Below are 24,342 nucleotides of genomic sequence, written 5' to 3'. Positions count from 1 at the left end.
ATTTCTCCAGCACACAATATAACAAAAAGAACTTAATGAACAGCTCCTCCTCGACAATGAATATGTACAGGGCACTTACTTGTAAGGACAGCTTCACTTTCTTGGTTACAGCTGTTGGGGGGAATGTGGCCTGAACCTGGGGTACTAACCGGCTTTTCAAGATTCCCCCTTCTGGTCCAATGAGTTCACAGTCCTGGCAAACCCGGGACATGATCACAAAGTAAAGTGGGAAGTCTGTGGTGACAATACGGCAAAGGCGCTTCTTGTGCAATTCCTCTTCACTCTCCAACTCTGTGGATTGACCATACAAAATGAATGTTGTGTTTGTTCAAGAATATGTTGACACAAATTACAGTAATAAAAACAAAATGTTCAACATACAGCAGTAGATTAAAAACTACAAACAAGTTTGAACTGATCTCCACTGTGGACTGTTTACCTTCATCCATGCCACTTAGGGCTTCTTCTAAATATTCCTTCCCATAGCGGTTCTGATGTTCCTTCCACACCGACCCATTATCACTGCGCAGTATGACCAGTTCTCTGTCACCACGTCCCACTGATGAAAAATGCGGTATCTCCACCACCACCGGGCTGCACGACAAATAGTGTATAAGACAGGACATACTTGGTAATGATAGAAATGTTTTGGTGTAGTTATATAGTTTAGTGCCGTTCACTGTTAATTACTTTATTTTAGGCCCCCCATGTAACTTATTGATATAATTATTGGGCGAAGTGGTAAAATTTGTATACTGAATCTCATGGTACTCAGACTAGACCAAGAATATATCAAACTAATCTGTGGGCAATATGGGCATTATTTACACCTAAATGTAATATTACCATTCGCTATTTGATTTGTTGCTTTAAGGGCCATTGTGGTACCGTTTCTGTGGTCATCAGTGATAGTCCACACAGCAAAAACATTCTTGTCTTTTTTTTCCCCCAACACATTACAATACAGCAAATGTGTGATACATGGAGTGCAGTGCCTTGAGGGTCGGGTGTTTCATGTAGTGCCTGGATGCAATTCGGGGACTGTGCATCACACCCCAACAAAAATTTGTAAGAATGTAGAGGTCCCTTAAATAATATTGAGCATTATTCATTGATTCACTGTATGGTGATTATAACAGCCACTTTATTAATTTTACCACAAAGTATAATTTTAATGTAGCTTGTATATATCAAATCAATGTCTAACTAATACCCTCTGGTATCTTAATCTGTCCCTGTTTTATCACATCCTGACCATATATCAAATCAATGTCTAATACCCTCTGATATCTTAATCTGTCCCTGTTTTATCACATGCTGACCATAGAAGATGTACTAGACTATAATAATGAGTGCAGATGGTTTGACATAATAAGGTTAACAGTTTCTTCAATATGTGGGAAGGTAATGCTGGTGTCTGTTCATATTAGTTATTAAAGTTAACCTGATATGTGTAAGAGAATTTAAGCTTCTAAAAGTGGAGAACAAAAATGTGCAAAATATTTTTTTGTTTATGACTTTTTTACTAAATAGGCCCATAAAACAATTATATCTAGTGTGAACAAGGCAGAACTCAATATTAGAAGAATTTTGGGGGATAAAAAAACACAAGAAATCAAACATCAAACTTTTCTTTTTTGTAGCTGGTAGTAGCTGTTTCTCTTACCTTAGGAATTGGGCTCCAGTAGGACCCAGGGCAATTATCCTGCTGGTCAATCCTTCTTCTTCACCCAGCGGTGGAGGGTTATTAAGCTTTTGCGGTTTCACAAGGCGGCAGGTAATGCGTGTAGGTGCTGCACAAGTTCGTGGTGGGATAATAACCCGCAGACCATTGTGACGACTTCCACGCATGGAGCCACCTCGGGCATCTACCATAAAACTGACTAAGAACCTGCAAAATAAATATATTAGAGTGACTTGACATAGAACCACAGCAAAGACTGCATATTAGTTCATATATATACATATTTAAATACATACAGTACAGATAAATGTATGCATATACCTTCTGAATTTATAAATAGGAGAATATAGATGTTATTGGCAATGTGTCACATTGATCTCGGCATGCTACAATTAAAATGTTACTTAATTTTTCCATGAATATTCCTTACATAATCTACTTCTTACTCATCCAACAAATATTTATACACCAGATTTATGTCAGCTACCGATTTCTGTGTATCAAAACACCATCTGTGGCAGCATTTGTTTGGCTGTTAGTTTATGCAGCATGAGCCCCCACTAAGCCTGTTAGGAGTTTACAGACTGTGCTTTTACAGTACCTGCAGAGAAAACTTAGGAGAAAGTTTGTGCACAAAAGTTCTCATTTTTTAATATTTTGTAGGCAATCCTTGTGAAATGCTGGTAATACAACCTGGCAGGTTGGAATAAAATCTTTGCCATTTATTTACACCATAATAATATAAATCTATTGGGCTTAATCAACAAAAATAGTGCAAGGAATAAATTGTATTGTGCAATTATTTAGAATCCATCTTTTTTGGTCTGTGTTCATTAAAAGGGATTATTATCCATGAGTGGGTCTCCTGCTATGGCTCGTGTACCCCAGGTGCCGACTGCCCCTCGAACTCCCTTCATTTCCTTGGTTCATTTCCCCCTTCTTCCCATACCTCTCTTCTCCTTAACCCTGTCTTTGTCAGCAAAATGGTATGAGGTCTTCCCCCTATTTGTCCTGCCCTAGACTCCCGTCTCAATCCCTACAGCATTGTAGTTCCATAAATATTGCCTTGTCTCCTACTCAGGACTGCTCCATGAGTCTTGTTAAACCCTCTTCTAAACAGAACTCCATGGAATTTGTCAATAGACACATGGAGGTGACACTCCTGGCTGACTTGTTTCCAGTTCGTTATCCCCCTATCCCTTGTTTTTGTTACTACCCCCTTTAAGTGTTGATGTCTCTGGTCTAATTTTTATTGCAGCGATTGTTAAAACCAATAAAGATCTTTGTTAAAGAAAAAGGATTATTATCCACTAATAGATTTATGCATAGATTACTTCTGATTATCTCCTTTCACTTTGTGGTGTTTATTAGATGAGCCCTCCCAATGTCCTTGTGACACAAAGGGTTCCATGCAAGAAAGAACATTAGTAACCAGTTAATGCCTCCATTTCCTTTGCCAATAGTGCAGTTTAAACATGTAAAAGTGTCTCTATATGAAGCAATTAAAACCATTCTTGTTATGTATAAGGCATATAATCTATGCTTAGATATATCCTCAGATTCCCTTTGTGTAATGGTCAACCTACCTGAAACCATCAAAGATAACAATCAAGGCCACCAAAATATAATATATAAATAGCTAATATTTTAGCTTCTGGAAGATGTTAAGGACTGTACGTCTCAGTATGTCTCTTAAGGACTCTCTTGGTTCTCTGTGCTCATCCCTACATCATCCAATATACTTCTTATTATGCTCATTATGTCTGTGGGCAAATTTCTGGGTGAATCACTATAGTAAAAAGGGTGTCTCTGCAGACATGTTTCTGGTTAGCTCATTGTTGTACCAATGGTGTCTCTTATGATACATTTATGTTCTTTTGTTCTATTATTTAGACAGTTCAGTTTTTCAGTACAGTTAAGAAATCATTATTGCCCTGTGTTTATGATTTCTTTAAGTATAAGCAGAAGAGAATAGTGTACCTGTGTGTGCATGTGTTGGGTAGAGGATTGTTGGGGTTTAAGCTCTGAACAGAACTCAGTTATAGCCCCTGGGAAGATTGGTAGTGATCATTTCCAATGAACGAGCTCTATAAAGACAGCACTGTTCTGCTCTATGAAGAGAGAAGGTGGGAATGATGAGCGGGATCATCATAATGTGTTCTTCCTAATAGCAAACAATAGTGTTTGTTAGCATCCAAAATGGCAAATCGCTAAACCACAATGTGCTAATACTGGAATTTCACCTGAGAGAATGGGCTTCGAAAATGTAACATACATAAGACGATGGTATTATTGTACACTGCAGCTTTAGGCCATTGGCAAACTATAACCTATATATACCAGTATAACGGCAGCCAAAAGAAGGGATATTTGGACACTTAGTCATGGTGGTCTAACATAGTAAAGTTCAATAGTAAATAATTAAATTTATAAACTAGTATGTTGTATAACTTTTACAAAGCATTAATTATTTTATAACAGAGCCATATTTTTTGGTGGTACACAATAGAGACACAGTTCCAGCCTATCATTTATATAGGTAACCTGTAAACACGTGTATTTCTCATTGAACATGTCAGGGTCATGCGCAGTAGAAGCACAGCTGAATGGTTAGGTTTGTCCTCGTTGTACTTACCCTGTGTGGACTGGACTTGCCACAGGACTAATGTTGTCAGAGGTCTCAGTCGCTGGACTGCTGGGAATCTGGGAATCATCATCTATTTCCCTAGATGACTGAAGACAGATATGAACAAAGTTAGAGCACATGCCTGTTAGTTACAATAACATTTTCCAGTTATGTATGTAGAATGTATGTAGTATATACATTTCCAGAACTGTAAAGCCCCTCCAGAGATCTGGACCCCTTGTTGCAAACTCTGTCCCAGATGATCCTTTTAAATCAATAGAATTTGCAATTCTAAGCACCGTAAGTGTGTACAGCAAACTGGGAATTTCATGGCAACTAACCTTCACAGTTTTGCTTATTATCGTTGTTGTGCTTTGTAATGGGCAGAGCTAGGCATATACAATCACTAGTAGACCCTCTAGGAGCTTGGCACTCCATGTGTCTTCAAGTGCATAGAGGGTACAATGGTTACAACACTAATCAAGTTCATGACCAACAATTCCCAGATAGAAGTAATCCACATCATTTCATAAATTCCCTGTGTGTAAACAAGATACAACAACCTGCCAGGGGAAAAATGAATTTAATAAGACTATAAAGGCCATAGGGTTAACTCAAATACCAAAACCCGATCACCAAGAAATGTGCCAATTAGGATGTTTATTGTCCAAAATCATGATGACTAACATTAATAATTACTTGCTTGCTGGACTTTTTCTTTGAAGAAGGAGGATACTGTGTGTCTTCTACAATAATTATCTCTTACCTGTCTCCAGGGCCACCATCAGAAATCTCTGGGCCCCATACTAGGTAAACTTCCTAGACCCTCCCGTGTCTAAAAGTTTAAGCTTTGCAAAATTCAAGCTCTTTTGATTGGGGCCAGAGATACGCCTTGTCCCCAAACCAAAGGCAGCCCTGCCTATCTTCTACCAATACTGCTTTATATTATACGCTGAGCTGCACATGTATGGGAGTTCAATCATTCTGGGCCAGCCTCAACCCAGAAAAAGATGGGAGTGCCGATGAGGGCATTGGTGACTATTGGTGACATTGATTCAGTGAACTCATGTGTCTATAACTGCTGGGGTATCATTAGAACAGAAAAAGCCACCAACTACCTCCTTAATACATATACTCCCTCTGTATACAAACACTCTTTTAATATTGAGCATTACATTTTTGGCAGAACAAATTTTCCGCCTGCAAGGTTTGCAAAAAAGAGAGGATGGTCTGTATGAGGGTGAAATCACAAAGCAAATTTTGAATTTTTACCATAATTCTACTTCAGTTCAAGAAAAAACTTGGTAATATAGAATTTCTCCTGCTACTTAATATATTTAAGGAACAGTTACCGGTTCATCCTCTTCTTTTTTAAATGCCACTGTTTCCGGGGTGACACAAGGAATTCTGGGCAATGTAGGTGACCCCACCCTGCTAAAAAAAAGAAATAACATCACATGTTAATCAATAAAACAAAAATAAGATCCATTTCAGACTTGTTGTCAAAAACTGTGCAGTTAGCACCTCCCAGATGTCCCCATTCAACTATTATGTGATTTCTGGTGTCAACTGCAGGGTTTGTCATGCAGTTAAGTAAGGCTGAGTGCGGTTGCAGTTTGGTTCTTCCTCCAAATTCTGAAAAGCAAGCAAGTGGGCGGAAGGGACTTGTTGCATTTAGGACCTGCACAGCCATCCATTGCAACCACATACCAAGATATAAGTCCCAACCACTCCAGTTAGGTTAATTGGATGATGGGTGTGTGGTTAAGTCAATGGTAGAAAGCTGCAGCCAGCCACAACACTAAAATAGCTCTAAGGCAGGGGTGTCCGAAATTTTTGCAAAGAGGGCCAGATTTGGTGAGGTGAAAATGTGTGGGGGCTGACCATTCAGCAAGTACTTAGGGTTAGTATGGGCGTGGTCTGCACGGGTCCTGCACAGCACAAGCCCACCAGGGTGACGTGAGGGATTCCCTGTGCAAGGAGTCCGGTGTCAGTGCGGGCTCCGTGCAGAGCACCTTCTTGGAATCAGAGTGGGCGTGGTCCGTGCAGGTCCCACACAGCACACCCCCACTATCATGACATAGGGGATTCCCTGTGCCCACATGGGGAATCCTGTCCTGCCGATTATGCCCGCCGAGTAGCGGGCTGATAATTGCAAGGCAGATTATCAACTCTAATGAAATTTAAAATAGCTTTTTTGTACGCGTGTATTTTATGCTGTGGTCAACAGTGCTGGCGGGCCGCATATTATTGATATTATGACAGAGGCTGCAGTCCAGTGGAAATCTGAACACAGGATGCAATTGGCCCCCGGGCTGGACTTTGGACATGCCTGCTCTAAGGAATAAAAGAGGGGACACATTGATACATTATATATTTTATTACCCCTGGTCAAGTTTAGGTAAGAATTCCATGTCTGTATCTTCGTCCCGCTCTCTGGGCCCCGGAGGGGGTCTTAAATCTGGTGGCTCCTCCCCTAGGAAACAGCATAAAGGTAATAAAGAGACAGCACCTAAGGTAGCATATATAGTGTTTATGGAAATCCCCTATGTGAGTCGCACACAAACACCACAGGCTTTATCTAATAAACAGAAAAGCAATGTGCAAAGTGCAGCAGCCCAGGGCAGCCAATCAAAAGCCTCCAATCATTGGCTTGATCACACTATCTCAAAAATGCTTTTTGATTGGCTAAGCTAGGTCTTTGCACACCATTGCTTTTTTTATGTGTTGGTATTAAATAAAGACCTATTAAGTATCAGTATACACTTGCAAATGTGTGTTTGTGGTTTAGATTTTTAAAGAAAAGCAACACATACAAATAACACAGACTGAGAACGGATGCTCTAAAACATGCACACGTGCATAAAAAAAAAAACACACGCCAACACACAAAGCACAGATATCTAAAACAATTTGCAGCAATGACTCACATAGAAGTCGAGGCTTGTAGTATTGCGGTATGTTAATGATATGTAAATTTATGTTAATGAGTCTACAGGGCAAATTGGATGATTCACGTCATATTACAGATAAAGCATGAAACTGTATTGATTTATTAGGCTTAATTCGCACACCATAGTAACATGGTCCCTATTAATAAAATTTAGAAATTCATAAATAACAAATAATAATGGGATGGTGCAGAGAAATTAAACTGTGAATATTTACAGATGTACTACACTTAATTTATAATAAAACTCATGAAGGTTATGTCAATGGGACATTGGTATTTGAATTGTGTCTCTGAATTGTGAAATATGTTATTAGGGTTATTTTATTAAAATTCAGTTTCATATATGAAACACAGACAGATTTGATCTACCCTAAACTCGTGTGTTGCTAGATACTTCCTAATACACTTTTCCTAATACTTTTACTCCTAATATTCTATATTTAACTAATAAATATTTTCTATATATGAACTAAAATCTCTAGCTATGAATTCATCTGTACTATACAACCTAATACATTTTGGGGGGATTGAACTAGATAGTATTCAACAGATGCCACACCCTAAAAACATATAGAGCCACACAACTTGTGTAAAGGACTTTAATGCCACCACCTATTTAAAATCAACAAAAATGGGGATTAAATCCTATACTATATTAATGTATATTTCTATGGGGTTTTGGATAGCGCAGAAAAAGGTTAGACCACCTGTCAGGGGGTCCACACTCTCCTAATGTCCTAGTGACAAAAAGTTGGGACAAAAAGTTTTGGGTGATCCAAAAATGGTAAAGTTGTACCCAGAACTATAAATTCTTGTTATGTTTCCAGGTCAATGAGGGCTCCATCAGACTCATGATGTAAAACGATGTGGTTTTCTGCAAACTGCTGCTATGTGTCTAGGAGTAGCAGACCAACTACAGCTGTACGTGTCACAAATCTTCAAGTTGCATCTACACTGGTTTTGACCATAGTTGAGCCCATGGAAGAACACTGCAGCCCACTAGAAGTCTGAAATGGCCCTAAGTCTTCCAAACACAAATCGGACATTGGGAAAAATCCCCCTAATATAAAAAAAAAAAGACAGTGAAAAAACAATTGACTTAACTATTCTCATACTGTATCCAAAACCCCCAAACAGTTTTTGCTTTTGAAATACTGTACAGTGTCTCTTCTTAAACTGATGCTTCTCACAAAAAATTAGAAGATCAAAAGGAGGAAAAAAGCAAAAATAGTTAACACTTGCTATTAACTGGTGACAGTTACATGATTAGATGCCATGGCAGGCATTGGTAACAAGACGTTAATCAGAAAGGTTTAAGGTACTGAATCCTCCTCTTAGGGTAGGTTTATATGAAGCATTCCTTGGTGACTAGCACCAAGGGAATATAAAGTGCAGTGTGGCAGTAGGGGTCAGGTTGGGGAGAAGTCTTTAACACAGTATAGGTTCCAGTCATCACAGAACATAAAACAGCCATATTATATCCACAATATCAAATTAATTAACTAAGACATGTCCGTCCCAATGCAGAAAATGGCCTAGCTGATACCTAGAAGAGTATAAATGAATCCCAAGCAGCAAGTTCAAGTGGGTTGAGTTTGTCTCTGAATGTGGCATCACGCATCAAATTGCGGATATAGGGACCAACAAAAATGCCTGCTTTCAGCATCTGTTATAACTTTTCCAAACTTGTCCTTCAGATACTGATAACCAAACCATACCCTCACGATCCATTGCAACCACAAATGTTTTCAATAATCCAAGTTTAATATGAAGTGGTGGAAGGTAAACTTTCTGTGGATCAATGAGTGATTTATGCTCCACGTTGTACTGGCCAACAGTGGGTTCAGGTCTGGGTGGCCATTCTTTCACTTTGTAATGGTTGCTGTCATCACAACTGTTCCACAGGCACAGAAAGCACATATATTTTGTATATCCCAATTGCAGGCCAAGAAGGAGTACCACCACCTTCAGGTCACCACAAACGTTCCACTTGTGTTCTGAATAGTTATTTATTTTCAAAATGACCTCCATGGATTCATAGGTCTCTTTCATTCCCTCGGCATGAGCAAGAGGAACAGAAGGTTTTTTTGTTACCTTGATGCAGCAATACAGCTTTCAAACTTGTTTTGCTCGAGTCTATGAACAATCTCCACTGCTCTGGTATGTATTCGCAGCCTAACTCCATCATCAGACCACTCGTGCTTTATAGCAGATTCACAATCGGGATAGATGATTTTTGATTTAGTCTTCTTCGAAAACCCGGCAATTTTACTCATACAGAAGTAGCAGTCCCAGTGGTGGTCTTTTGCCTCACGGCAAACCATAGGCACAGCAGAAGGCATTTTATTCCTTTTCCCATTCAACCATTGTGTTACGCCAACGTACCAAACCTGACAGCATATATGAGGTGCTGTCCTATCTCCAATTTCACATCCAAAGTAATACTTGTAAGCAAATCTAACCCTCTTGGTTAGGTTCTTGTGTTGATCACACGGGGTATATTTGCCACAAATGTACCAAAAATTGTCCGGTTTATTAACATGGCTGTGCCAATCTTTAGCTCAAAACAGACTCACTATGGCCAAGCTGTACTATCCAATAGGATGGTTTGGCACTGGCGACAAGCTCTTACTAGATCTCACCTTATATACCTAGTTCTGTCGTCCGCTCACTGACTTGCCCAGATATGCCCAGCCGCTGCTAGAACATGCATGCCAACAGGGAGAGTGATTCAGCTGAGGCAGCAGACATAGTGGTATCTGCAACTGTTATAATGTTTCCATGTAAAAATACATCACCCAATTACCAACCATTTGAACAGCTATAGCACGCCTATAACCTAAAATCTGTACGTGATAGGCAAATTCTAAATTCAAATTTGGAATCAGCACACTCGATATCATGTAATCATATTTGTTATTCCCAGTAGCAAAATCGTTGTTGTGCAGTGTAATCAGTCAGAATCACTTTTCTACACTGCCTTAGTTTGTTACATATTATTATAGTAAGGTTAAAAATAGACAAAAGAAAGAAAGAAAGTTCATAATCTAGTTCAACCACTAGGAAAATAAATATATTGCAGATAAAAACCCTATGGACATAGATATAGTTTAATATAGTATGATATACTGTCAATTCAAAAAAACATTGTTATATAGTTAGTGAGGTTGAAAAAAGACAATACGTCCATCAAAATCAACCACTGGGGAAAATAAAAACCCTATGGACGTAGTTGATCAAGAGGAAGGCATTAAAAGGGTTTTGCATTAAAATGGTATTGTTCACTCTTCCTAACATCTCTATTATTAGCGTTCAGTATTATTTTTGTATTCCTAAAGAATAAGCCTGTTCTTACTATTAAATAGGAGGCCTAATGACATAACAAGTAACAGTAACCAGATTCACTGGTGTAAATACTTGAGATGTAAATGAATGCTAATTATCTTTCATTGAAACTTTAATTACTTGTGTTTATACAATGCTGTAAATATTCATCATCTCATTAGCAGTTTATAGAGCAACGGAAAGGATTCTAAACTCCCCAGCGATCCAGTATTTAAGTGCAACAAAATACTGTACATGAAACAATTCTTGTTTGGCAAAAAGACCAAATTTTGATAAAATGGAAAATGTGACACCTTCACTGGATTCTGAAACACTTTATCTGTATGGCTAATCGTAAAAAGTCCAAGTAAATCCAAGGCAAGGCAAATTCTCCATGTTAATTAGTGTAAATTAGAAATATTACTTTTGGAAATTAACTTTTTGAATTAAAAAAACCCATTGGGTAGCTGTGCATCTATCCATTGAAACTTAAGATGTACATACATGGTCATACGACCACTTTATCACTTTTGTACAGTATCCAAGTAGATCTTTTGGTCTTTGGGAACAGCTTGTAAATGGGCAGATCATCTCTAGTGACCAAATTGTGCCACACTTGAGATACCCTAAGTGGCCATCCTGATAAAAAAATATTCCTTATGTTGCTAATGCTGAAAAAATTCATCTCCTAATTCAACTTGCTAATGGAATTACGACTGAACACATGCAAGTGACTTTATCTGTAATAATATTGTATTAAAATACAATGGAATCACTGATGTTTGAGTTACCTATTAATGAAGTGGTGATTTAAGTTTTGAATTTAGGAATAATAATGGCCGCATTAGAGCTATGTAAGAAAAAAAAATTAATGCAATTCAAATCTTTTAGATGCTTTGTATCCCTTTAATGCAATAATAATGGATAATACATATTAAGGTGAGCTACTCTGTGTGATGAGAAGTTAATAGAGTAGTTAATAGGTTACATATTAGATGTCAATGACATGCTTTGGTTTGGGTCAGCTGAGACAAGACTAATGGGATGAAGAAGCTGAATGGCTGGATTGTTATGAGGTTCGTGGGGGTCAAAATTGCCGCAGTTCCTACCATGTAGAGGCAGGTGGGGGGTTCCTAGAAAGTAAGAAGAGCCACAGTTTTATCCAAGGCCCAGGCCAAGTGGTAAAGTAAGGGGGAGCAGACTCTGAGATCAGAAACTATTGGGAAAGGGGATCCAGAACCAGAGAAATACAAAGTGACAAGGGGGAACAGGGAAGGAATAAGGCAGCCTGTGGACCTCACACTAATATTGTGCAAATTCGTACACTTCCAGCTCAGTATTCTCTTAAAAATAGTGCAAGCTTTCATTAATTGAACTGTGAGCTAGCTGGTCTGATAGGATATTTAATCATCAGACAGACATAGGGACATTCTGATTAACAAGAATAGGTATACGGCTATATAGCTAGGTCACTATCATTGTATAGGAAGAAGTAGGTAGTCATATTCAAATGGACTAGAAGTAGCTTGGAAAGCTACATTATGTTCCAAGTTTCTTGGAACGCCATGAAATGCTTTCAACATTACAAGAATAAGTTCAGTTGAATGTGACTACCTACTACAGAGAATAGGTATAGATCTGTCGTTAGGAACCGTAGTCATTAAAGGACTTTGTTGCAGCTATGTCAAGAGACAACTTAGATGGAAATGTGACACGTAGGATGGATGTAGGAAACTTTGCTAAGCCTACACATCCAAGGATTTTGTGTCATTAGGCTAGGATTTGTAGCCCTTCAACAGACGGCAGGCCACAGGCTGTCTAACATTGTAATAGAGGAGAAGATTAGGGGTAAACATATGTTATGCATGAGACAGAAAGGCATCTCTCACCTTCATCCTCTGACACATCCAGCATCTCGTCCACTGTTTCAGGAAAGCTCATTCTGTGCCTTTCGTTGGCTAGCTGTGGGAGAGACAAAGTCATACACTGATCTCTCCCAACTAGCCCTTCAGCCCATTGACTTCTGACCTCAGCCAATGTCCCACCATTATCCCCCTACTGTTACCAAATCATATTAGATAATGTTAACCCTGCCAGCATTTTAGAAGGCCAGGAAAACTACTAAAACATAAATTACTTTATTTGTCTGAGGATATGTAATTCTTTTCAGCCAGTCTTGTGATCCATGCACCCCTACGAGATCCTGGATCTCTCTGCAGAATACACTTAAGTTAAGAAATACAGCCTGGTGCAAGTCCATGCCAAATGCTAGAAAAGGAAGGAGTATCAGCCCATTGATCAAGTTATCTCTCTGCTCTTCTTATCCTGCTACCATGTTCAAAAACAATGATGGGCAAAACATAAAAACCCTCATAGTGCTCTATTTCGCAGTCCAAGAGCTGCCATGCAAGAATTATAGTAGAAGTATAAAAAATGTATTAAGGTGGTTAAAATTACAAATTCATTTTATTATTTCAGAATTAATATATAACTAAGGGTTTTTTTTCTGCCTGAAGTTAAGTTTTGATAAATTAATATCCTTACCGCATATAAGGGGGTATCTATGTACTTGTTTCATTTGGAAAATTTTAAGTATCTAAAGCCAAAATATTTATCCATTTTGCAAATTTCAGGAAAAGTTAGAACCTCAGTCTGTTTTCATTGCTATCTTAACCCTATTGTCACTTTATTATTGTTGTAATTATGAAAAAGGTGTCATTGTTTCCAAATAGACCTCTTCCTACATGCAGCAAGTTATAGACTCCCATATTCAGTCCCTTAGCATCTACCTGCTCCTTTAGAGCACTCATTCCAACAAAGAGGGGCCCGTGGATATATCAAATAGCTTCAACTACCTACTGCTGTGCAAAGTATGCACTGAAGCCGATATATTGATCTACATGGCCACTTCTTTACTACAGATCATCAACAGCAATGAGATATTTGGGTATCATGTTCAAATATATGGAAAACACTTGATTTTAGCAATCTGTAGCCTTCTGATGTAATTGAATTATATGCAGTCTGGTATCATTGTCTGAAGCCAATGGATTAATTGTGGGAATATATTATACAGATGTGTTGATTTACATGCAATGTGCTAATGTTTATTGGCAAAAGATATTATTGAAGGTCTGCATAAGTAAATGCATCATACAACTATTTTCTATCTTCGGAACAAAATCATTTAACAGATATATAGAATCTTTAGGATTTACTTGTGTATTTGTGGCTCCCAATCAATAAAATAATATAAGATGGATACACAAATATAACTGTGTGGCCAGAAGTAAGGTATTACTTGCTAATCCTAATTACTTAACTAATTCAAAGTTAGTTTAGGTAGTTAGGTAGCTCTCTAACATGGATGGGCTTTCCTTCAGCAAATACTGGAAGGTAAAAAACAACAACACTCAAATTTATTTATAATATCATTGAAGTCCGAAGTTATTAAGCCAGCATGTTTCAGGGGTTAGTCCTGCTTCATCAGGGCTTGAAGTGCAGGTTTGAATGGTGCATCTTGGAGATGGGCAAAGCAACCAACTTACTTCTCAGTTGAATCAACCCTCACAAGTCCATCACTTTATTCAAATCAGCACGATGCCCCCAAAACATGTTGGCTTCTTATCCTGGGATTTCCATATTTATATAAATACTTCTTAACTATTAGCATGGCTCTCTTGTTCTGCTAGGTAATGGAGGCCCAAAGCAATCAAAAAGATTTTAACGTAAATCGGGCTTACATTTAGTATATGGAACATACAAATTATTATGTAGATTGTTAAAGTTAGTATGTAGAACATATGTTCTACCATACCGTAGAGCATGTTAAAAAAGATTTCTTTTCAAAATCAGCCTGTAAATTTGTCTGTAACTTTTCTTTTCTGTAACCTTTCTCAGATCTGTAAACTTCCTCAGTGTTGATGTGAAAACTGGCAGGCAGATGATAGATAGTAAGCTAATGTCATATAATTACAGCTATACCCACTATGGATTGATTTGTACTGGGTGCTTACAATTTAATTTACCCCATGGCCTTATACCAACCTGCTGCTTAATTCCCACAAATCTCCAACCACTTCCACATGTCACTCACCTGACCCCGTAGATTTCCCCCTTTCTCCAGCCAATGTAAGTTAGCTCCCCACTTGTGACTCACCTGTATCTGGGGTCCGTCTGTCACCAGACTCAGAACATCTGTCACTGAGATGTATCCTAGTCGCTTTGCAATTGCCAACGGGGTGATTCCATTCTGCAGAGGCGAGGGCACAGGAAGGTGCAACAGGGCAATGGGGAGAAGAATGGGGCATGAGAGGCCAAGAAGAAGCAGTTGATGGGTGACGAAGCAGAGTGACAGAAGGCAAGACGGGCAACAAAGAAAAAACAGGACAGGGTGATAAAATACAGTGACAGTCAAAATAAGTGACAGACCACAAGAGGCCATAACAACTGAACTAGAAGACAGCTTGTGAGACAGACATAAGACAGGACATATTGACAGGACATGAGGTGACTGGCCGCTCTCACCATGCTAGCCTGGTTGGGACAAGCTCCATTCTTCAATAGATGCGTGACAATGTCTGTGTGTCCCTGCTGAGCTGCTTGATGGAGAGGAGTGAAACCCAACTGTAGAAAAATCACAACTCATCTTTAGGTTAACTGCATTTGTGGTTGTGTAGATAGGCAAATTCGGCACGCTTTCAGATACATTGAGATAGAATTTTAGAATCTTTCAAGATCCTCCTTCATGGCTGACTCTGACCACCTCTGATCTGCATCAAAGTACTCTGAGCTACTTTTGCAATCCAGTTTACTTGTATGTGTGAAAACATGGAAAAGAGTGTGCACAAGACTTCAATTCATTTTTTGGAGGGGTAATGAGGTGCTTTTTTACACATAGGCGATGTACTAAAATTTGTATATCATTTTTTCACATACTACAGCCTTTTCACCAGCCCATATATACAAAAACATAAACAGCAAAATGCATAGTAAAAAACAGGACTATTTGAAACAAGTGATGTATGTTCTATAATACATACAATTCTAGACTGAGAGAGATACATCTGTCTTAATCCTGCACTAATCCTTCAAAGTGCATGAAGGTCTCTTACAATCAATGGGACGGAAAATACATAAGCTACAAAAGACCTAGCTTTCACTATAAAAAGGATGAATATATTAATGGCCTCAAATTTGACTACTTCTTGACCCCAATGTGACCTCAATCTATTAACCATAGTTATCATATATTAATACAATGCCAATAATACACATTCTTTAGTAACAGAAGCCAATGGTGTTTGAACAATTAATAAAATACCGCAAAACCTTGGATGCTGAAGACAAACCTTCAATGCAGTCAGACCAAACATTCATTGCTCACCTTGGTGGTAGCATTTACATTGGCTTGATGTTGTAGAAGAAACTTTACCAGCTTGATGTTGCCATAATGACAGGCAACGTGTAGGGGAGTGAAGCCCATCTATAAGAAAAGAATAATCATAGGTGATGAAAGCACAGGTGACAGGTCAAGATTAGTGTACATTAAATACTCTATAAACAACTATATTGGACACTGATTACATTATAATAAAGTTTGCTAAAATCAGCGACTTGCCAGGGACAGCACTGCTAACAAACCGGTTACCTTTTCATATGAAGTCACTTCCTTGCCAGTCATACCGGAGAGATTTTGCTTTCTTGCAAGTAAGTCAGCAAGGGCACAATACAATTAAGGTAAGTGAAGTCCTCTCCTAATTCTGTTGCTGGCGGCGTGTCACTATCGGCAGAGTCAATAATCTGACATATACCCTAAGGCCCATATTTAAACTCAGCTACAGACACGCAAATAAATACACAGAAAAAAGCTTACGTAGAAGCTGTTTTGCCTGCCAGAAGGTTTGTATTTGATTCCTCTGGAGGTTGGTGACCAGTCTATTCTAATACAGATAGGGTGAAGGAGACGTAGACCAACTTTAGAGATATTTTATTGTGATCTGATAGCTCCTAAACTGATTCACCAGACACAAACTGTCTTATTCACCCTCTCTGTACCAGTACATAATAAATGTACTTTTCAGATGGATGAAGCAACAACATATAGGAATCTGTAAATCTATTGTACTGTACTTTTACTTAGACAGTTCTTTTACAACGTAATACAGCATATATGAAAATCATCAGCTGTAGCGTATAATTCAACCAACAGAATAGCAAGCAGAAGGTTCCCGCTTTAAGTCTAATGGATGGTTACTGATGGTGGCCTACACTAGTAACCAATTAAATGGCTAGTGGTTTACAAGTAAGAGGAAACCACTAAGAGGCTAGATTACAGCACATATGCTATATTTTAAAAGAAATAGAGCCATTGGTTAACATTTCCTTATGTAATGAACTTACCCGTGTTTCAGCACCAACTGAGGCATCATGGGACACCAATTGTTCTGCTATGTTTAGGTGACCCTCTTGACATGCCAGGTGGAGCGGAGTGAGACAGCTCTGCAAATGGTGAGAATCATGTATTTAGTTGTTATCACATTTCATTTAAAACATCTGTTACCATACAGATCACTTTCTGTGCCAAGATTTGGCTCCTAAGAGTAGGCTAAGAGTAGGGAACCTTTATTAGAGGATCTGTCCCTAACCTAAACTAAAAACCCTCTTATTAGGTCGTAGTTGTAGGCTGTCAGAGATTTAGGGTAATGTACCCCCAGGGGAGTTTTTACATGTTGCTTGGCTGCCCCTTCTTTAACTGTTTATAGTGGAAGGCAAGATAAATTATGGGGAAAGGATGTTTGTCCATGTGGCCAATCATTATTACTGATGTTTGTGGAGGGTGGTGTTTTACAAAAGAAAAATATCTGAGGATCTCCAGAGTCAGTTAGCTATGAGTCTGTCAGCTGGGGGGCCTGTGTTGCCTACCCTGACCAGGGCTTAGTTTGCTGTGGGGCCGGGGTCTTTTGGATTCCTGAACAAGAACGATTCTCCCTTTTGGGTAAGAATGTCCACCAGTAGATGCTAGAAGACAGAATCCTGCAAAGATACTCATTTTTTGGCACTTTTAAGGGTGGGATATCAAGGAAGTGGATAACCAGCCTTGGATGTTGAGATAAGATTTTGGCAGTTTGCTAAAGAAAAAAGAAAAGGTTGACTAGGGAGAGTTTGTCAATGACTTCATCCAAGATACTTACCCCTCACTCTAGTTCTTTGATTCTCAATTAACCCATGGACTATATCAGTGATTTTCAACCACTAGTGTGCCGTGAAGGATCTTAAGGTGTACTGTGAGAAATTATCCAATTACCATTGTTGAGTGTCTGTGTTGTAGTGACTGGCAGAGTAATGTAATACTCATCCATGTCAGTGTGTGGCAGCAGGTAGCTTAGTTGCCTTGTATATTTTTAGAGAATTAGCTACAGAGTGTCATTTTGTAACATTTTTGATTTGTGGTGTGCCGCAGGACTTTATCAATGTAAAAAATGTGGCGTGGCTCAAAAAAGGTTGAAAAACACTGGACTATATTAATAGACTGACTGCTGAAATTCATCTGCTCCTATGGGTGTGAGTGCTACATGGGCAATAGTAGGTTTTAAGGTTTTATTAACCCCCCTACTGGTCCCGAGTGTGACACGGGGTCGCTAAAAACATTAAAAAAAACACTTATCTTTCCATTGTTGTCCCCTGGTGTCCTGCTGGTCCCTGCAGCTTTTTAGGACATGTCTTCTTCCTCCGATCTTCAGCCGGTGACTGCAGAGACCATCCCTGGGGTTTCCCAGTGATGTTGGTGCATGCATTGGTGCGGACGGGAGGAGTGGCGGTTTTCGATTCAATACAAAATAGTTGTATTGAGTCCAATACAAAGAAATCTTTATATAATACCGGTATATATAATTATATATAATATAAAATATATAATAGGGGGGTTAAGGTCATTTGTTAGTATGTTTAAGTTGAGTTCAGGATAACGGTTCATCTTCAGTATTATGGGTCAAAGACCACGGTTGCTGCTGAGATTACATTAAGCATTACAATTGTATGAGTAGCAGCTAGGTTATTGTTAAGAGACAAACCTCTCCTATATCCTTTATTATTTAATGTCTAAATTGTACTTTTAATTTCTAGTATTATATAAGTAGTATAATATATATTTATATATATAGTATATAATATATAAGTATAGTATATTTTTTCTAGCATTCCAGCATACTCTCCAGTTCCTCGTCTAGTATTGGACTATAACACATGCTTCATTACCTTGTTACCAAGGTGCACATTTCCTTGCTTGCTGAGTAGCAATGTCACCATGTCCACATGACCCTCCTGAGAAGCAAGATGTAAGGGAGTGACGCCTTGTAGGGACTGTGCATTACACGTTGCACCAAACTGCAGCAGGGCCCGTGCTGTGTCAACTGAACGCTGCTTTACTGCCATGTGCAAAGGTGTGTATCCATTCTGCCAAAAAACATATAAAATATTTTTATAGAGGAACACAGGAACATACCCCTAGGTTATCTTGCACCTTCACAAAGATTAAACACTGTTGAAAATAAAACTTTTAGTCTAGCCCAGGATAACCCCTTCTACTACCAGCATGCCTCAATTTTGTATCAATTAGTTCTAAAACCATGACTATAAATGCGGAGGCATGTCAGTTAATAGACTCCAAGAAAACTCGTTGTCTTTATCCATTGAAAGACACAGGTATCTGATACCATTCAAACAACAAAAAATAGTTTAACTAAGGAGTAGTTGCTCTCAAAATCTAATATATGTGGGATGGTTAATTATATGCAAAAGGTTTCTTTGCTTGGACAGGCAGACATTTAACTAGGGCTTATTAATTACTCCTTGCCTAGCATTACCATAACGTTCCTAAAGTTTACTGGGTTTATTTGCAAATAATAATGCAGATCTCTAAAGTTTAAACCCAATGTGACTTTAAGACAACTAGGCATCATAAAACACAGTACAAATTTTAAACCATCAATATTGGGTGCTGGTCCTTTGTGAGTTTTACATGTCCTGTACCTGGAGTTAGCTGGCTATAACTTTAAGCTCATCTTACTGCCTGTTTTAGTTTATGATTATATACTGACCCATGAGCTGCTGGTCATTACAATATGGTGAATACGTATTGCATGTAAATGGACTTACCCGTGCTGTACAATGTGGAGATGCTCCTTTATTTAATAGAAGACGTACTATGTTAAGGTGATTGTGATAGACAGCTACATGGAGAGGGGTAAGGCCAGTCTTTGTAAAAAAGAGAGAAAACAAGTCATTAGGAAATAATTGCACAAGATGAAATTGTTACTTGTTATCCAGAAGAATCATATACAGGCTTCTTTATTAACATACAGATACCCCCTACACTAATATTCTACTAATGAATATATGTTAGTAGGCCGATTCTGGTCACTTTCACAAGAACTATAGAGGTGATATATCTCAGACCGAGTTCCCTGCTTCTTTCTTTACCACTATGCTCCAATGTGGAAAAGAACCAAAGCGTTAAAGTCTCCATTAGCCCGTGAGGAAAACTGGGACTTCAGTCTCTCTCTCCATTGGGGACTCCAAGATATGAAAGAAACTTTTTAATCTGGAACTCAATTGGCCTGAAAAGTCCCCAAATCTGTATGTCCTTTTTCAATGTTCTCACATCTGGGGATGTTGCCTTTTGATAAATTGAGGAATTTCCATTTTTTTCTAAAATTACTTTTATACCATATGGCCCAAAGTTTTGAGTAAATGATCATCACAGCTTTAAAAGATTATTGGATATCCCATTCCAAAACCAAGCACATCAATATGGAGTTGATGCACCCACTTCTGCCCACCCAGAATGTGTACATAGGAATTTGTGCTCATTCTCCCAAGTACTGATTTTGGTCATGAGAGCCTGGTCAGCAATAGGTGTTCAAAGGGGATTGGGTCGGGGCTCTGTGAAGGCTACTATAGACCATCCTTACCAAATGCATCAAACCTTCTCACAAGGCTCCTAACCTTTTCACAATTTCCTAAGATGTCTTGAATGCTGTAGCATTAACAGTAACCTTCAGTGGAAACACCTAAAGTTTTTTGGAGGGGTGACCATAAAGGTAGGTGTAATGGTCACAGTAAAGGTTTGTATGGGTGTACTGGTGCTTCGAAAAAAACACACCAATTTTAGAGTAATTCATGTAATTCAAGAAATACATTTTAAAGGAAACAGCAGGGGATTTCATACTTATTTAATATTTCATACCAAATGTCTTCCCCCGAGACTTTACAAATGAAGATGAAATATATGCTTATAACTTTCTACTCTGCAGGCACTTCTGCCAGAAGAACTTTCAAAGGACGCACCCAATTAACAGAAAGATGTAAATATGTTAATAGAAAAATACCGTGTTATGGAATGATACATTAATTAGGCATAGCTATATTTTGACCATTACACAACAGTACTGGCTGGGTAAAAAGGACATTATTCAAACCAGTTATCCAATATTTCTAAAGATTGATCCCATCCTAAAAGTCAATCTCCAGCCTAGATACAAAATTATCAGGAAGCCTATTGCTATGTGAACTTTCCACTACCGTTTTACTGACTACATTCTCTAGTAGTAAGAGCTACTTAAGGACTACTGTTGGCAAACCAGATGCAGAACTAGTGGCCACTATGTTCTCCATAATCCAAGGGAGGAGAAAATTTCGACTTAGACTTCCATTGAGAATTTCCAGTTGGACACCTAATTTATGGCCTAATTTTACAACGTTCTTCAAGACAGGAGAAGATAGACTCTCTAAGAGAACCTGGACGATCTAGCAAAACTGGAATAGATCTGGTCCAAGATTAAACATTTTCCAAATAATAGCAAATAAATTCCAGTTTTGTTGGATCACCCAGATTCATCCATGATGGTCTACCTTCTCAAAACTTGGAGAACTTTAATAAATCAGTCCCATTATGTGAAATGTGAAATTTATTGTTTACCATGATGTGTGCAAACAAAGATGACCCAGAGCTGGAGTGTCCTGTAGACACGGCACAGAACATTGTTTAACAAAGTATATGAAGTAAAAACTGATAGTATTGTTGCACAGTAGCCAGTTAGATGGCTTTTTCTACTGGTAATGATGAATCTAAGGGGACGAGAGCCAACACTGATAAATCAAGAAAACAGTCTATGAAAACATCCCAGTAACAGCTCTTAATTTATGCAAACTTTGTAAAGACAGGTGAACTATTCTGCTAAGCACAACTGACTCTTTCAAAAATAAACATAAAATAACAAGGGAGTACATATTATTTACTATCATTGCCATCCCACTCTGCCTTAAATGTAATACAAGTGTAAAGTTCAACCTAAAGCCACCATGCTATTGTAATGTCACCAAAAACTGGCTGTAAAGTCCTGAGCTGCCCCTTTGGAATATAGACAAGGATACATAAGGTATATAAGTCACCTTGCCGGCACTGTTGCCATGAGCTCCTCTTTCCAGTAGAAGCTCGGCAATCTGGATCTTCCCGTATTTGGCAGCCACATGGAGAGGAGTGAAACCTTTCTAAGGACAAAAAAAAGATGGATAAGCAAAAGGACTGAAGGCTAGACTGAAGGAGTCAGAAAATAAATGTTTATAACATGCCAAAGCAAAGAAATTATGCAGCGATATAATGCAAAGATATGCCTGGACTATAGTCCCAAAAACACAAAGTTTTCTTTTTGAGACCAATTAATAAAAACATTTAACACAGCAGATTCTTTTTCCAAACATAAAATACAATTCCAAATTTCAGAAATGTTTGTAACAAGAAAGTAGAAATTGGTGCTTGGAAGTTACAAATATTTATTGAGAAATTAAAAAGGAGGGTGCTAGAGAAACACCTAGTACAATGACCATGTTAACAAAAGTTCCGCACATACCCCCCATACTTATACCCCACTTGCATGAGACATTCTCACCTAACTCAACAATCCTAAAATCATTAGTACCACACTACCATTGAATCCCCCATAACATTGTAAGTAAGTAACATTGCTTTGGGAAAACAAGGTATAGGAGTACTAAGGGTACAGTTGGATGCAGTCAAGGTGGAACATTAGATGGTGCATTAGGCATTACCTTAGTCAAGGAAGTATGTGCAGCTTGGTTATCAAGGAGAAGCTCAGCAGTTTGTGTGTGACCACTTCGCGCACTCAGGTGAAGGGGAGTATGCCCTGCTGTTGTGGGAGGGTCCGGGTGGGCTCCATGTGATAACAGCAAGCGCACCATATCCAAGTGCCCGGAACGGGCTGCACAATGGAGAGGGGTCTGGTCATCCTTTGTGAAAATGAAAACAAGATGAGAACTGGATACTAAAAAAAAACAATATTAAATAAATCTCAGAAAAGAATGATCATTAGAACATGAGCAATTTTATTTGCGATTCCAGAAAAGCAGCCACCCTGCTGTAAACACATTACCTTTCGGGTACCTAAGCAACCATTACAAGTCTAAAGGTTTAAGAAAATTAGGACACTGTCTACTCCGCAGAGATGCAGAGATGATTAAAGAAAGACCACCTTTTTTCAGGGTGTCGAGTACTGGGGGATAGTCTAGTTCCTATCCCATTATAGAAAACAAGAGTTGGGATATAAATTGATTATATCTAGTGACTGTAAAGCAATCAGAAACAAACTAAAGCATTTCATTTAGAACTATTGTACAGATGGCTCATGTTTACTGGTTGGTCAACAGTGGGTAATAGCTTGAGGAATAGGAGAACACAGAAGGAGCATTATTTAGCCAATTCTATTCCTACCAATAGTAATTTGACACATTTATCTCAATTTATCAGTGAATCTATAGGTCAGTGGTTTCCTTTGTAGTACCTGGGTAACATTTTAAAGCATGGACTTTGCTTTAAAAGTTCCTACTATCTACAGAAAGACATTTTAGTCCCCTAAGGAGCATTTATTAAAATTAAGCCCCAGTTTTGGGATAAAATGGGGAGAGATTAAAAATGGAATCCAGTTTCTATTACTGTTGATTAGGGATGAGAGAGAATGCCTCTGGCAGTCTCGCGAAAATTTCCCCGAACTTTCGATGGGTCCATGAAATTTCGGCAGACCGATTTTGTGAATTCCATTAAAGTCCAGTGTGCAGGTTCCCACCGTCCCTGGGCTGTTACAGCCCAGGGACCGTGGGAACCTGCGTTCACAGCTGTGACTGCAGGCAAACTCAGATGAACTCTCAATGGCGATTCTCCATTGAGAGTTCATCTGAGTTCAGTTCCCACAGTCACTGGGCTGTTCTCATTGATAAGTACAGCCCAGTAATCGTGGGAACCTGCGGTCACAGCTGATTGGAGGCACGCGGGTGCCTTGAATCAGCTGTGACTGCGGGCAAACTCAGATGAACTCTAAATTCGTTGAGAACACAACCTCGTGGTGAATCACAAGGTTGTTCTTGCTTACATGTTCTGTAAGCAAGAAAGGCCCGATTCGCTGCGAGATCAAAATGACAAATTTCGCTAGCTCATCCCTTCTGTTGATGACAACACTGGAAAATTTTACATTTTCTCCAACACCTTTAGAGAAAATAGGGGTGCAGTTGGCACTGGGAAAAAATGTTTTTTGTCCCATCTGGAAAAATAACATACCTTCCCACCATGAAGGGAAATCTTTCTCCCCCAAAAAAACACAGACTGAAATAAAATGTTGATCACTTTTCTAACCCTTCCCTGCTTTATCTAAAGCAAAATACATTTTTTCATGACTGAGATGGGCT

General features: G+C 38.7%; 1 protein-coding gene across 1 annotated transcript in view; it reads right to left on the bottom strand.

Annotated features, from left to right (window-relative positions):
• ANK1 (ankyrin 1) overlaps positions 1-24,342 on the bottom strand; it is a 114,324-nt gene that overhangs the window by 37,948 nt on the left and 52,034 nt on the right. Inside the window, 16 exon segments of the mRNA XM_072399807.1 lie at positions 80-291; positions 440-594; positions 1,667-1,891; positions 4,320-4,417; positions 5,663-5,741; positions 6,696-6,786; positions 11,697-11,720; positions 12,477-12,549; positions 14,747-14,839; positions 15,115-15,213; positions 15,974-16,072; positions 16,990-17,088; positions 18,844-19,041; positions 19,744-19,842; positions 22,039-22,137; positions 22,696-22,893. Coding sequence (XP_072255908.1) covers positions 80-291; positions 440-594; positions 1,667-1,891; positions 4,320-4,417; positions 5,663-5,741; positions 6,696-6,786; positions 11,697-11,720; positions 12,477-12,549; positions 14,747-14,839; positions 15,115-15,213; positions 15,974-16,072; positions 16,990-17,088; positions 18,844-19,041; positions 19,744-19,842; positions 22,039-22,137; positions 22,696-22,893 — 1,941 coding nt within the window.

Source organism: Pyxicephalus adspersus, chromosome 2, assembly GCF_032062135.1.
Source record: "Pyxicephalus adspersus chromosome 2, UCB_Pads_2.0, whole genome shotgun sequence".
NCBI classification, from domain to species: domain Eukaryota; kingdom Metazoa; phylum Chordata; class Amphibia; order Anura; family Pyxicephalidae; genus Pyxicephalus; species Pyxicephalus adspersus.
This window is presented reverse-complemented; position numbering and strand designations above follow the sequence as displayed.